This window comes from Thamnophis sirtalis, unplaced genomic scaffold (genome assembly GCF_051295495.1).
Source record: "Thamnophis sirtalis isolate CommonGarterSnake01/CBP01778 unplaced genomic scaffold, rThaSir2_p1.2 scaffold_14, whole genome shotgun sequence".
In the NCBI taxonomy this organism is placed as follows: Eukaryota; Metazoa; Chordata; class Lepidosauria; order Squamata; family Natricidae; genus Thamnophis; species Thamnophis sirtalis.
In genome coordinates this window covers 26652471-26668366 of record NW_028261394.1, presented here as the reverse complement: position 1 = coordinate 26668366, position 15896 = coordinate 26652471, and the positions used below count along the sequence as shown (strand labels likewise).

At 45.0% G+C, this 15896-nt stretch overlaps 1 protein-coding gene across 1 annotated transcript in view; it reads left to right on the top strand.

Annotated features, from left to right (window-relative positions):
• CCDC102A (coiled-coil domain containing 102A) overlaps positions 1 to 7858 on the top strand; it is a 40597-nt gene extending 32739 nt beyond the window's left edge. The window contains exon 8 of the mRNA XM_087728500.1: positions 6864 to 7858. Within this exon, the coding sequence (XP_087584626.1) occupies positions 6864 to 6990 (127 nt within the window). The 3' untranslated portion in view covers positions 6991 to 7858. The remainder of the gene's footprint in view (positions 1 to 6863) is intronic.
• Positions 7859 to 15896: the final 8038 nt, after the last annotated feature.

Sequence of the window (15896 nt, the reverse complement as noted above, 5' to 3'; positions counted from 1 at the left end):
TCCAACACCACCATCTCCTCCTCCTTCTCCTCCTCCTCCTCTTGTTCTTCCACTTTTAAAATATTTATTGCTCTCTGTTCTCGGCTTCCAATTTTGTTCCCTTCTCAGGAACTCCAAAACAATTAAAAGAAAAACCTTCTCCCCGAAAACTCCTGGTAATTTGTTAGCTGAACACAACATGCAAATTGGCTGCGGCTATAATTAGAGAAGAGAGGAAGGAGAGGGGAGGGTTGCTCTGAAGAGCGACGGTTGGGCAAAAGAGGGCATCTTGGCAAGAAGCTCCCATAGGGTCTCGAGAGAAGACCCAGCCAGGTGGGACCATGGTCTCCTGGATCGAGTGGGAGTGGGGGGAGAAAGAGAAGCCTTCTTCCAGGAGAGAAAGGGGGTCAGAAGGTAGCATGCTGGATCAGCAGGCCATTTTTTCTCTTTCCCAAATTTAATATTTTTAAATGTATAATATATAAAAAAAGATAAGAAAATGGGAAATTAAGAGAGGGAAAGGGAACAGGAAAGGAGGTGTAAAATACAAGGGGTAAGAGAAAAAGAAAAGGGAGGCATTGACTTTCAACTCTTCCTAGCACAGTACAAGATAAACACACTCCAAGTTCCACCTTTGTCTTTTACATCTATCTATCTATCTATCTATCTATCTATCTATCTATCTATCTATCTATCTATCTATCTATCTATCTATAATACCACTCACAAAATCTCCAGAACCGTAAAGCCTACAAACTTGAAATTTGGCACTTTTGTTCCTCTTGGCTTCTAGGTGCTCCCTAAGAAAGGATTTGCCAAAATGACCATCAGATCATTAGTATTTCTTGTACAGTAAATAGCATGCTCCAATGTTAAGGAGTTCTACTCCCACACCCCACCTGAAAAGAACTCTGTTCCAACTGCCAGTTGCCTCACATTCTGTTACCTCAGTTCAAACTGGCAGACATCCCACTCCTTCACTTAGAAGCGGTCTGGGGCTCCTTACAGTACTAAACATCAGAACCTCACCACAATGTCTATGCCTTCCACCTATGGAACTGCTTCCGGACTCAAGGCAGTGGGAGCAATATTCCCTTATGTGCTTCAATCACCGACCACCACTGAGCCAACGGATTGTGAACCAAATTTCTCCTGCGTAGCCTGATCACATAGTTTCGTCATGAAGCACGGGTCTCCAGCTAGTATTAATATATAACTAGCCATTTCTATAAACACCAAATCTTTCTAATCAACAAAACCAAAATCAACATTTCATTTTTTTCCCTTCACGAGTACAAATTCCAGAAGTGATATCCAAATCTTGAAGGACACCATCAGAGAAGAGGAACATTCTGGCTTTTCCCGTGTGCTGGAGGGAGAGCAAATCAACCGGGGGAGAGCTAAACCTTTCTCCTCCTTTTGACCTACTCGTGCTGATCACCCAGATGCTTCAGCAAATGCTCGTTACGTTCAGCAGTTATCATAATAAGAGAAAGGGAGGGGGGAGTGCATTCCACACCTACTGTCAGCTGAAGTCAGATCTCAGATTACTACAGCAGGCTTGGGAGGGGTGCACCTCATTGGGGAATGTGATTTATGACACAGACTGAGGGGAGGGAAGGAACAAAGTTAAAGTTCAGATATATCTCAAACAAAGCTTAGACCTGATTGCGAAAAGATCTTGCCTATGGTGTTCCTAATAAATGACTAGTTTTATATTGAAACTTAACTCGATTCTCATGAATCAATTAGGGCATTTTAGGAAACCTTACAGCTACTTTTCTTCCTCCATTGCTGCGTATTCAGCGGCAGCAGATTCATAATATCTACCTAGCTATTTATCTGAGCAAGCAATTAAAAGCACTGGATTAGAAACTGGGAGACAGTGAGTTCTAGTCCTGCCTGAGGTACCTCCCAGCTGGGGGATTTTAGGCTAGTCCCCATCTCTTAGCCCTAGGAAGAAGAAGGTCAGGGCATGCTACTTCCAAAACCTGGCCAAGAACAGGGGACTTCAGCTCCCATAGTTAATATCTCTTCCAGCTCTATTCTGAATTAAGCAGAAATTTCCTGACAGTGAAGACAATTAACCAGTGGAACAGCTTGCCACCATAATGTGTGTGGGCTTTTAAGAAGAAAATGGGCAGCCAACTGTCTGAAATGGTATAAAGTCTCCTGTTTGATCAAGGGGTCAGACTAGAAGACCTCCAAGATACCTTCCAGCTCTATTATTTAGAATAGGGTGGAATGCAGTGCAATGGGTAGGGTAGGGTAGGGTAGGGAAATGAATAGAATAGCATAGAGAAGAGAAGAGAGAATAGAATAGAAGAGAAGAGAAGAAAGAAGAGAAGAGAATAGTTTATAAGAGAAAAGAAGAGAGAAGAGAATAGTTTGGAAGAGAATAGAATAGAGGAGAGAAGAGAATAGTTTAGGAGAGAAGAGAGTAGAAGAGAAGAGAATGGAGAAGAAAATAGTTTAGAAAAGAAGAGAGAAGAGAATAGTTTAGAAGAGAGAAGAGAAGAGAGAAGAGAAGAGAGAAGAGAATAGTTTGGAAGAGAATAGAATAGAGGAGAGAAGAGAATAGTTTAGGAGAGAAGAGAGTAGAAGAGAAGAGAATGGAGAAGAAAATAGTTTAGAAAAGAAGAGAGAAGAGAATAATTTAGAAGAGAAGAGAGAAGAGAAGAGAATAGCTTTGATGAGAAGAGAGAAGAGAAAAGAGAAGAGAATAGTAGAGAAGAGAGAATAGAATAGAATATTGGAATGAAGAATCAAATGCAACAGAATAGAATAGAAGCTGGAAGGGACCTTGGAGGTCTTCTAGTCCAGCCCCCTGCTCAAGCAGGAGAACCTATACCATCTCACATGTGGGGGCCTTTTTTAACCACTACCCCCACCCCATCTCTGTAGCCACCTTGCTTGTGGGGATCTCTTGGGTGTGCTGTTCTTTTGTTGAAGTTCACAACAAAAGTGCAGCCCCCCCTCTTGTGCCTGGAGGGGCTGGAGAACGTTGTATCTGAAGGACTCACAACCCAGGAAAAAGAGAGAAAAGGGCCAGCGTGGAAGAGGCAGGTTGGAGAAGGGCCCGCTCTGAGCAAAGTGCCTTTAAGAGATACTTTAATTTTATGGCCTTTTAGAAAGGTTTTTTTTTTTAATTTGGATGTGTGCTTCTCTAGCAATAAAACACCGAAATGTCTGTCAGACAGATCGATTCTGCTCCACCGAAAAGACCAGGCAGCTGCTTCTATCTCTTCCCTCTCTCTCTCTTTTTTTCTTTCTTGCAAAGAAAAGAGAGGGGAGGAGGAGGAGAGGGAGGGAGATGATTTTTATCTTCTTGTTTTATTGGGGAGGCCGCCATTAAATCAAAGGAGAATAATGGAGCCTTCCCCGGCACCCCCCTCCGAAGCGATCCCACCCACCCACCCCCACCTTAAATAATGCATGCTTCTTCCAGGAAGAAGCAGCTGAAGTCAGGTAGCTGCGCGAGAGAATGCAAGGCGAGGGCCCTCTCTCCATTCAGGCTTTGTGGCTTTGGATTGGAAACCCCGCACATAAATTTTCTCCGGGGGAAACGTAGAAGACCAGGCAGCTCACAATGCTTGAGAATGCCCAATGGAGGAGGCCAGCCGGAGAGAGGCCGGGAGACTGAAACATATGAAGAACGGCTGCAGGAATTGGCTATGGCTAGTCTAGAGGAAAGAAGGATTTAGTGGGGATGGGATAGCAGGAATCCAGTGTTTGAGGGGCTGCCACAATGAAGAGGGGGTGAAATTGTTTTTCAAGGCGCCAGAGAGCAGAGCAGGAAGCAACGGATGGAAACTAATCCAGGAGAGAAGCAACCTTGAATTAAGGAGAAGCTTCCTAACAGTGAGAACAATTAACCAGTGGAAGTCATAGTAGCTCCATCACTGGAGGGTTTTTTTTTAAGAAGAGACAATTGGATACCCAATTGTCTGGAATGGTACAAGGTCTCCTGCTTGAGCAGAGGGTAGGAGGAGGAAGAAGAGGAGGAGGAGGAGGAGGAGGAGGAGGAGGAGGAGGAGGAGGAGGAGGAGGAGGAGGAGGAGGAGGAGGAGGAGGATGATGATGATAGGAATAGAATAGAAGCTGGAAGGGACGGAGGACTTCTAGTCCATCCCCCTGCTGAAGCAGAAGAACCTATAAGACCCCAAGGCTCCTTCCAGCTCTATTCCAAATTTGAAGGCTGCCTGCAAGCTTTAAAACCCAGATTCTCAATTTGAGAACGTGGGAGGAACATTGAATAGCTCTGGATAGGTATTTATCGCGGCTGTGTCCCCAGCCCGAGGCCCGTGATTAAAAGGGAAGCTAGGAATGGCCGCCTGTTCTTGAACCTTGAGTCTAGCTCTTAAATGTTTCAGTATCCCGTTGGCATCTTCTGTCTTTGGATTGACTTTGTAGAACAGCCCTCAGGGGCTGAAGCAGCTTGACCTACTTTTTTGGGGGTGGGGGAGGTCTTTGCATCTTCCTCCTTTTTCGTTTAGCAAACAACTTGCTTGCTTACAAGGCCTGGAGAATTCAGAAGCTCACCCTTATCCTCACATTCGACATCTTTTTCCTTGCTTCCTAATTGCATTGCCTCCGAGGCACACACAGGTACATTAAATGGCTGCAAGTATCTGCGATCAGGGGAGAGCATTAGACTTTTATTTATAAACTAGCTGGATACCCGTGCTTCGCGACGAAACTATGTGATCGGGCAATGTAGGAGAAATCCAGCTCACTCCGGTTCAATCCGTTGGTTCAGTGGTGGTTGGTGATTGAAACACATAAGGGAATATCGCTCCCACCCAGAGGTCGGTTCCTACCAGTTCGGACCAGTTCAGTCAAAACGGTAGTGGTATGCTGGCCTGGATTGCAGAACCAGTAGCGACCCAGGCTGGCCACACCTCCGAACCGGTTCCCCAGTCACCGCCATTGCCGCCACCATCTTTTTTTGGAGTTCTGCGCATGCGCAAAACAATTTCCATTGAACTGTGTATGTGCGAACCAGCAGTAATGCTGGCTCCCACTGCCTTGAGTCCGGAAGCAGTTCCATAAGTGGAAGGCATAGACATTTTGAGGAGGTACATTTAGTACTGTAAAGACTGCTCCTGAGTGAAGGAGTGGAACGTCTGCCAGTTTGAACTGAGGTAACGGAATGTGAGGCAACTGGCAGTTGGAACAGAGTTCTTTTCAGGTGGGGAGCATCAGAGCGTGCTAATTTCTGTATGAGAAATACTAATGATCTGATGGTCATTTTGAAAAATCCTTTCTTAGCGGGCACCTAGAAGCCAAGAGGAACATACATGCCAAATTTCAAGTTTGTAGTCTTTATGGTTCTGGAGATTTCGTGATGAGTGAGAGGTATTTGTCTTTTATATATATATAGATAACCAACATCCAGGGAGAGGTAAATCCTTCCATCAACCAACGCTCCTCCTATCCCTTTCCTTGAAGGCACCAGCAAATGACATTCCATTGTCAGCCTAATGGATTCAGGGAAAAGTTTTAATTTAATCGAAAATTGTGTTGTGCTACTGAAAACATTGGAGTGTGGGGCAATTGTACAGATGCAACTTTATCAGCCAGTTACACTCTCTTTTTTTAAAAAAATAGTATTTATTACATTTTCCAACATTTAAAAGACAAAACACAAAACACAAATTTATACTTGTAACAGCTTTTCCATATCGCTATCCATATTTTTTGTAACAATCCTATTTACAAAAAATTCTATTTCTATATTGTTATCCTAAGTTATATCCTTATTTAAATACTCTCTATACACTATACATTTATCCTTTATGCCTTAAGTTTTACGTTTACTCTCAAGCCATCTTCGATGGGAAAATGGAGAAAAAATGGCAATACATAACATTACACATATTAACCATAAGTAGAAGCGTCTTAGCACAGAACTGGAAACAAGCAGATACCCCACCAGACCCGATTATTATAAGAAGGAAAATCTATGAACATGCAGAAATGGATAGACTGTCTATGGAAATGAAGGAGAGGGAAGAAACCGAGTATTATCAAATTTGGAATCGATGGTACTCCTAGCTTGACAGTTACACCCTCTTAATTGGATAACGTTTAAATATAAAGGAATAGTTTTGGAAGCAAGTGGGTCCAGATCTATTTATATCTTTGCAATCTTTTCATAGGAAAGACCTTTTTTTCTTTTCAAGCATTTAAAGCAAGGTTTCTCAACCTTGACAACTTGAAGATTCGTGGACTTCAATTCCCAGAATTCCCTAGGCAGCTCGGTTGAGACTGTGTTTACCCTTCTTTTTGTTTTTTCCTTTGTACTGTTGTGAACCGCCTAGAGTTGCCCCCACAGTGACATAGGCAGCAGATAAAATTGACAAATAAATAAATACAGCAGAGGCATTGCAGGCCGGTCCTTCTCTGTTTCCAGAGCAGCCCTGTGGGTGAGATCTAAGCCCCCCACATGGGCCTGCCCACGAGTCATGAGTTTGACACCCCTACCCTAGAATATCAGAGCTGGGGAACCATGGGCCTTTTATAAGTTGTGGACTTCAACTCCCAGAATTCCTGAGCCAGCAGTTGAATTCCACAAGTCATAAAAGGCCCATCGTTCCCAACCCTTGCCCTAGATCACCGGTGTCAAACTCGCATCATCACGTGACGTATTGGGACTTCCCCCCCCCCTTCTCTAAACCAGGCGGGAGCGGAACCAACATGTGACACATCCGGCCCGCGGTCCACGAGTTTGACACCCCTGCCCTAGATGAAGCTTTGGGTGATCCAAGATAGCTGTTCTTAAATATTTACTCCTTTTTGGGCACTTTGCTTTCCCATCTGCTTACATGTAATCGTCAAAGTAGATGTTAAAATATCTACTTGTTCTTTATTCTGTGGGACAGACTTCGCCGACAGCAGAACCTCCCTCTTTTTGGGAAGATCCGTGGGTCACGCTTTGGTCCGGACGAGCCCGGAGATTGTACCAGCGACTTGGATGAAGACGAAGACTTGAAAATCCAAGTTCCGTAGCAGCTGGTTGACCAACTCTGGAGTTACTGAAGGTTACATCTTGAAAGGAACCAGGAAGTTGTGGAGCTGAGCCCAGTGGCTCTTGCGGGAGATCGTTCCTTGTCCCACCTTAGAGCTTCTTCCTCCACCTGACTTGACAGATGATCAACGTGCTCTAGACAGAGGACATCAGCTGTCATGCGCTGGCCTTCCTCAGAAGAAGATTCATGGAGAAGTTCTGAGAAACTTTCTTGAAAGTCATACCCCTGTTTCTCCTTTTTCTTCTCCTAGGTCAGCCCCAATCCATCAAACACCATTGAGACTAACAGGAGCAAAATACTATAAGCTTCCCAGAATCCAAAGAAATGGGAATCACCTCCTCCTGTCCTAGAGCGAACATGTTTAGCCACACCTCTTGCAGCCTTAATTTCTCTCCCACTTAAAGATTCTGCAAATGCTACTTTCCTTGAAGTTAGTTGTGTGCAATTCCAATTCTTCAGATCCATGATTTGGGGATGAGCTCACCTGAAACAGCAGGCCAAGGGGGGAATCAAAATGTGGGAGAGAACAAGGCAGGTTCTCTGTTACTAAAGATCCCACTGAGTCCCCCACCTCTTTCCCAAACCAACCACTTCAAAATCTTCTGACATACCCGTCCCTCCATATCTCATGAGGTCTCAAGAGAAGGCAACGGAAACACCAGAAAATCTGAGAGGTGGATTTTTCCATCTTGTTAGCCTACCTTATTATAAGTATGTGTAAATATATATGTTTTGTATGATGACTTTGAACTAGCCATGAAATTCCCGCCTGTCTACAGGAGAAAAGTTAAGAGTGAATTCTTGATAAGCTATGTCTCAAAGATGCTTCTTCTTTTCAAAAGACAAATGGACCTTTTTTTTTTGGAGGAGGAAGAAGAAATTTTGCTTCTCATCCAAGAAGCTTCATCAGTTGTGTGATGATGAAGTCATCAAACGGATGAAGCTTCTTGGATGAGACACAAAACAACCACCACCTCCTCCTCCTCCTCCTCCTCCTTCTTTATTTTAAATCAACCAAGTCCTTAAAATGGGAAAGCCACAAGAGCAGCTCTCTTGGACCTGCTCTACCAAGGGATCCATTCCTGGATCTTCAGTAGATCTTTTCTGATCCATTCTGAGGACTGTTGGGTCTCTTGGCCATAGCACTTCTATTATACATTCTCTCACATTGAGCAGCTACTCAGCAGATGGATTTCTAGATCTCGTGGGCCTTAGACCTACGTCACCGCTACAAAGTGTGTGTCTGATTGTGGTACTTGCCAGAGGAAGATGTTTATCATTTTTCTTCAGCCATCAGAGCGGCTGAATTCTCAAGATTTTTCATCCCAGCACTGGTAGGATACAGCATTCTACCTGAACATAGGCCTTACTCACACTTTGCACTGTGCAATCATGGTTTTAAATACCCACCATTAGAGTTGGTTGGATTAAGCCAACATTAAACCTCATTGTAGTTTGACATATTGGATGGAGTGAGCCCTTGTAAGGGGGGGGTGGGCTCTCTTGCTAATTGGAGGGGGTGTCCAGCCTTGACAACTTTAAGACCTGTGGAGCTCAACTTCCAAAACTCTGGCTGGTCAATTCTGAGGAACATTTCCAAGAAAGTGAAGCTCCCGGTAGAATGATTGCTATTTTTCCTTCTCCCATACTTCCTGCTCTTCCCAAAGAATTCCATGTCCTTTGCCACCTGCAAGCTCATTTCTTGAAATCTGGAGAGCTAAATAACTAGTTGGGAAATAACAGGACCACACTCATGATTTGCTCTGTGTCGGTTGTGCTGTTTGGAGCAGTGTTTTTCAACCTCGGGCACTGGAAGAGGTGTCGAATTCAACTCCCAGAATTCCCCAGCCAGCTGGCTGGGGAATTCTGAGAGTTGAAGTCGACACCTCTTCCAGTGCCCGAGGTTGAAAAACACCAAGTTAGAGATCTAGGAATCCTAGTTGCAACACAATCTAGATTTGTTAGGTACGGAATACACAAAATCTGATTTGTTGCTGATCTGATGCTCTTTCCGAAGCGGCAAACAAATGCCGAGTGAAACTCCAGAATATGACTTCACAAGCAAAGAAATGGTTTGTTCAACTTTCTTTTTTAAAAAAAATAAAAAAAGAATTTATACTAAATGTGTTGGGTGGATTTGATCCCAGAGAGAGAGAGAAGGGGCATAGAGGAATGCTCGACTTACAATGGTGCGTTTAGGGACCGTTCAAAGGGTGCTGAAAAACTTTTTTCACACTTAATGACCGCTGTAGCATCCCCTGATCGTGGTCACGTGATCAAAATTCAGATGCATGACAGCTGCATTATCCCAGTGTCACCTGATCCCCTTGTGCAAACTTCTGACAAGCAAAGTCAATGGGGAAGCCAAATTCACTTAACAAACATGTCCCTAGCTTAATGACCAATCAGGCCACAGCCCTTTTATTTCTCCTCTTCCTCCTAAACCCTTCTAGCACTGATGGTGTTTCCTAGTTTGGTAATGAAATATCTGCAACATGACAATCAAGCTCAAAGAGTACCAAGGACTCCATAGTCCTCTTCCTCCTCCACCACCACCAGCACAACCACCACCACCTCCTCCACCACCACCACCACCTCCTTCACCACCTCCACTACCTCCTCCTCCTCCACCATCAGCACAACCACCATTTCCTCCACCACCACCACCTCCTTCATCACCACCACCACCTCCTCCACCACCACCATTATCACCACCTCCTCCACCACCAGCACAACCACCACCACCACCTCCTTCACCACCACCACCACCACCACCACCACCACCACCACCTCCTCTACCACCACCTCCTCTACCATCACCTCCTCCATCACCAGCACAACCACCACCTCCTCCACAACCACCACCACCTCCTTCATCACCACCACCACCTCCTCCTCCACCATTATCACCACCACCAGCACAACCACCACCACCTCCTCCTTCTTCACCACCACCACCTCCTTCACCACCACCACCTCTTCCACCACCACTACCTTCTCTACCACCACTACCACCACCACCTCCACCACCAGCACAACCACCACCTCCTCCACCACCACCTCCTCCTTCTCCACCACCACCTCCTCCTCTTCTTCCTCCTAACCGCATTCCCTTCTAGCACTTATGGTGTTTCCTAGTTTGATAATAAAACACCTGCAAGATGACAACCAAGCTCAGAGTACCAAGAACCCCACAGTCCTTTTCCTCCTTCTCCTCCTGATGATGATGATGTTTTGGGTCATGAAACATCTGCGACAAAACAACCAAGCTCAGAGAGCATCAAGGTCCCCATAGTCGTCATCCTCCTCCTAAATCACATTCCCTTCTAGCACTGATGGTGTTTCCTAGTTTGGTAATGAAACATCTGCAAGAAAACATCCAACTTCAGAAAGTACCAAGGACCCCAAAGTCGGTGTCGGTGGCCTCCTCCCCCTCCTCCCCGCACTGATGATGTTACCTAGTTTTGGTCATGAAATCTCTGCAAGAAAACAACCAAGCTCAGAGAGCACCAAGGACCCATCCCTTTGCTTTATAGTTGCACCACAATCCTTGCCGGGAGGCTGTCTTGCCATAACTATGTTTGATGGGAAGGTTTCTCTTTGTTACTGTCTGGCGGGATTTTCAGTGGGAAGGGAAGGGGCTTATTGGAGGAGGCTTCCGAGGATGGATTTTGGGGAGGGGGAGACCAAAAATTTCACGATGGTCTCTCAATCGATATTCTGACAAGCTCCGATCCTTCCTTCCTCCCCCCTCCTGGTTTTATTTATGCGGATGCACGCACATGGGCGTGTGCATTTCAAAGGATCCTCTCCCGGAGTTGGCCCATGAATAAAACATGGAGCCTTGCAATTACCAGCTCACGGAGGCTTCCTCCTTCGGCTTGACAGCTAAGATGGTTTTTGGAGAGGAGCCCAAAACAACGGTTAAAAATTAAGCAATAATGGCCTGTGATAATAGTTTTATAGCAAACCTGGAGTTTGCATTTCCATCGTGGCCGAGGGATATAACGAGGGTGAGCTCCCTTCCTCCCTGCAACTGAGAGGCAGGAGCCGTGCATCTTGAAAATGGTTTCCAGGGAAACTACGGGCAGCCTTCTAGGATATGGACCACCCTTGTGAAGAGGGGATGCGTTAAAAAGATGGGAAGAGGCTCACAGGCTGTATCTCTTAAAGGCTGCTTTTTTTAACTACAAGCGCGCCTTGCCTTACAACCAGCGGTGGGATTCAGACGGTTCGGACCAGTTCAGGCGAACTGGACGCTAATTTTATATCTGGTTCACCGAAGTGGTATTGCAAGGACTCGCTGGCCCTGCCCCCTCCCCTCCCAGGAATCGCCACATGGCCCGTTTTGGATTCCAGGTACCGTATTTTTCGGAGTATAAGATGCACCTTTCCCCTCAAAAAATAGGCTGAAAATCTGGGTGCGTCTTATACACTGAATACAGCATTTTTGGCATCCCGAAACCCTACCCCCGTCACCAAAATGGTCATGCATTGCCTTTAGGAGGCTTTCAGAGAGCTCCTGGGGGCTGGGAAGGGGAGAAATTTCCTCCCACGCCTCCAGCCCCAGAAGCACTCTATAAGCCTCCCAAAGGCTATCCATGCCCTTTTTTGACAAAAAACAGGCCGTTGTTTGCTTGTTTTGGCCCCCAAAAGTACTCTACAAGCCTCCTAAGGGCTTTTCGTGCCCTTTTTTTTAAAAAAAAGAAACTGGCCCATTTTAGTGAAAAATGGGCTGTTTTGGGAGGTTTCCAGAGTGTAAAAACTTTTTTTTTAATTTACCTCTTCAAAACCTCGTTAAATCTTATACTCCAAAAAATACAGTAAGTGCAGGGGCCACATGGAAGCTCTGGGAGGGTGAAAAATGGGCCTCCCAGAAGTTCCGGAAGTCCAGAAATGGGCCCGTATCCAGCCTTCTGAAGTTTTCAGGAGGCCCATTTCCAGCCTCCAGAGCTTGGAGGAGGCCGTTTTTGCCCTTCCGGAGGCTCAAGGAAATGCCCCCTTCCCTGCCATGGTGCAGGAGACCGCCCACATCCACCATGGCCACGCCCACCCAGCAACTGGGCAGAGATTTTCAATCCCACCCCTGCTTCCTGACCACAATTGCATCCCAAATTTCCGTGGTCTAAGCAAGAAAGTTTTTAAGTGAGTTTTGCCCCGTTTTACGACCTTCCTTGCCGCAGCTGTTAAGTGAATCGCCGCAGCTCTTAAGTTAGTCAGACGGTTCTCAAGGGAATCCAGCTTCTCCAGTTGCTTGTCCGAAGGTGGCAAAAGAGGCTCGTGTGACCCCAAGACATTTATACATCTCATAAACACGGGTAGTCCTTGATGTACAACGGTTCATTTAGTGACCGTTTGAAGTTATGACACCACTGGAAAATGCGACTTATGACTAATTTAACAACTGCAGTGATTCACTTAACAACTGGCACCAAAAGGCCGTAAAATGGAGCAAAACTCGCTTAACAAATGTTTCCTTTAATAAACAGAAATGCTGGGGTCAGTGAAGGTTGTAAGTCGAGGACTACCTAAATTCAGGATCTTGATTTTTTTTTTTAGGAGAGAAATGCCTGTTCCCCGTAGTATACGCAGCATGTACAGTTGAGTCTTGGGGAGCGTTAAGGATTAATAAATGTATCATCTCACAGCCTTTATACATCACAGTGGAGTGTAAATGTGAGAAATAAGCTAAATTTACAGAAGGCAGATATCTTTTAGTAAATTTAGGAGGCCTAATGGAGCAATTCTTACAATTCGAAGACAGCAACTGAAAGCTGTACTGTAACGCATTCAGAAGGAATGTGTCAGGCTTCCAAATAGCATCCAAAATTAAACCAGAGTCCAAGGCAAAGTATTGCTCAAAGTTCCAATTTATTATGAGAGCCATGTTGGCACATCTGGGGAAACCCGAATCCGAAAGCTTCCCGGTTTTCCCCACCCAGTTGAAAGTTCAAGATTTTGCCCCCACACCCACAAGTCCATCCCATGGTCCAATCGTCCACTGCTACGCTGGCAGCTTCCACCCATCCAGATCCAATCAGGTGCAGAGGTGCAGAGACAAAGGATGACCTTGGCTTTCTAGAAAGAATTTTGTTATGGCTACATAGCATCTAACTCCGTACAATTCCCCCTCCCATTTTCCCACAATAGAAACATGCATGATAGAATAATAGAAAGTGTGGCGGGCCAAAGATCCAAAAGAAAAGATGGCTGCAGGCTTGACAATGTAAATAATAGAAAGGAAGGAAAGGATCAATTTCTGCTAAAAAAATCCTCTTTTGCAAAGAAATCCAAGTGAATGACGTTGGTGACCGGTTGAGAACATTTATACAGGGAGTCCTCAACTTCCAATCACAATTGAGCCCAAAATTAATGTTGCTAAATGAAACATTTGTAAAGTGAAACACTGTTAGGCGCCATTTATGACTTTTCTTTCCATAGTTGTTAAGTGAAACATTACAGCTGTTAAGTTAGGAACACAGTCATTAAGTGGAAAAAAAAAACCAGGACACTGCAACCGTCATAAATATGAATCACTTGCCAAGCATCCAAATTGTTGCAACAGCCGCTCGTGTGAGAAATGGCCATAGATCACTTTTTTCAGTGCTGTTGCAACTTTGAATGTCCCTAAATGAAGTGTTGCCGGTCGAAGATCACCTCTATCAGTGCTTGTCCACCTAGCAACTTAAACACATCTGGACTTCAGTTCCCAGAATCCCCCAGGCAGCTGGGAACTAGACTGGAACAGGTGTCTCCAAATTTGCAGACATCTGGACTTCAACTCCAGAATTCGCCAGCCAGCCATGCTTGAAAGTCCACAAGTCTTAAAGTTGCCAAGTTTGGAGACCACTGGACTAGAAGATCTAAAGGGCCTCTTCCAATTGTGTGCTTCTAAATTACTCAAATTTCCCCCTTTCAACTTTATGCCAGGGGGAGTCTAAAAGTGTTGCCCCCTTTGTTACCCTGAAGGGAAATCCTGCATCCAATTTTGGTCACCACACTATAAAGAAAATGTGGAGACTCTAGAAAGAGCGAGGAGAAGAGCAGCAAAGAGGATTAGGGGACTGGAGGCTCAAACATATGAGGAACGGCTAAGGGAACTATGTATACCCATGAAGGACTAGGGGTGACATACTGTAATAGGGTTGCCAAAGAAGCCAACACGCTTCTAGGCTGCATCAACAGAGGAACAGAATCAAGATCACGTGAAGTGTTAATACCACTTTACAAAGCCTTGGTAAGGCCACTTGGAATCCTGTGTCCAGTTTTGGTCCCCACGATGTAGAAAAGATGTGGAGACTCTAGAAAGAGGGCAGAGAAGAGCAAGAAAGAGGATTAGGGGACTGGAGACTAAAACATATGAAGAACGGTTGCAGCAACTGGGTATGTCTAGTTTAATAGAAAGAAGGACTAGGGGAGACATGATAGCAGTCTTCCAAAATCTCACAGGGGTTGCCACAAAGACGAGGGAGTCAAGCTATTCTCCAAAGCACCTGAGGGCAGAACGAAAAACAATGGAAGGGAACTAATCAAGGGGAGAAGCAACCTAGAACTAAGGAAAAATTTCCTGACAGTTAGAACAATTAATCAGTGGAACAACTTTCCTCCAGAAGTCGTGGGAGCTTCACCACTGGAGGCTTTCAAGAAGAGACTAGACTGCCATCTGTCAGAAATGGTATAGGGTTTCCTGCCTAAGCAGGGGTTGGACTAGAAGACCTCCAAGGTCCCTTCCAACTCTGCTATTCTATTCTAATAGCAGTTTTCCAATATTAGATGGGCTGTTATAGAAATGAAGGGCTGAACCTATTCTCCATAGCACCTGAGGACAAGACATAAAGTAATGGATGGAAGCTCCAGAGCCGAAGTGGCGCAGTGCTTGGAATGCAGTATTGCAAGCAAACTCTGCCAACTGCCAACAGTTCGATCCTGAGCGGCTCAAGGTTGACTCAGCCTTCCATCCTTCCAAGGTGGGTAAAATGAGGACCCAGATTGCTTGGGGGCAAATAGGCTTCTATTAAACCCCTTAGAGAGGGCTGGAAAGCACTGTGAAACAACGGCTATTGTTACTGCTAAAGAGAGATCCAACCTAGAACTAAGGAGAAATTTCCTGAAGGTGAAAAGAATTAATCAGCGGAACAGCTTCCTTGCCTCCTGAAATTGTGGGTGCTCCATCACTGGAGGTTTTTAATAAGAGATTACACAGCCACTTATCCGGAATGATACAGGGTCTCCTGCTTGGGCAGGGGGGTGCACTAGAAGACCTCCAAGGTTCCTTCCAACTCTGTGATTCTCTATTCTAAACCAGGAGGTTGCAGTTAGTAACAAATAGAAGTAACCAAGGCAGGATAATGTTAGAACCTAGGGTGCAGCAGATTTCACGCTGGTATAGTTTTATCTGACTTAAGGATAGTTAATTAGCGCTTCAATCACCAGCCAGGAAAGACCCAACATGTTACAATCACCAGCAGGCAAACCAATTAGCTAACAAAATGTCCTTAATGAATTGTGTGAACTGTGGACAGAATCAATCTTGATTTAAGCAAATCATTTTACAAAGTAGCTTATGATTATTCTAACTAGCAAAGTGGCTAAAAAGGAGACGGCTGGCATGGCTGCTAGCTGGCTGCGTAGCTCGCTTGGAAATTGTGCTCCCTGAATATTCGACAGAATAGGCTCATGAAATTGCAGAAAGGGTCCAAGAACCCAGATTTTCGTTCTGAGCTCATTATCCTTCAACCTTTTCACCCAAGTCCTTTTATTGAGAGGGGGGAAGAATGCTGATCAAATTTGCAGATGACACAAAATTGGTAAGAAAGCTAATAGTATAGATGGCTGCCAAAATAATAATACTCCTTTCTCGTCTTTAAAAGCTGGAGAAATGGGTTG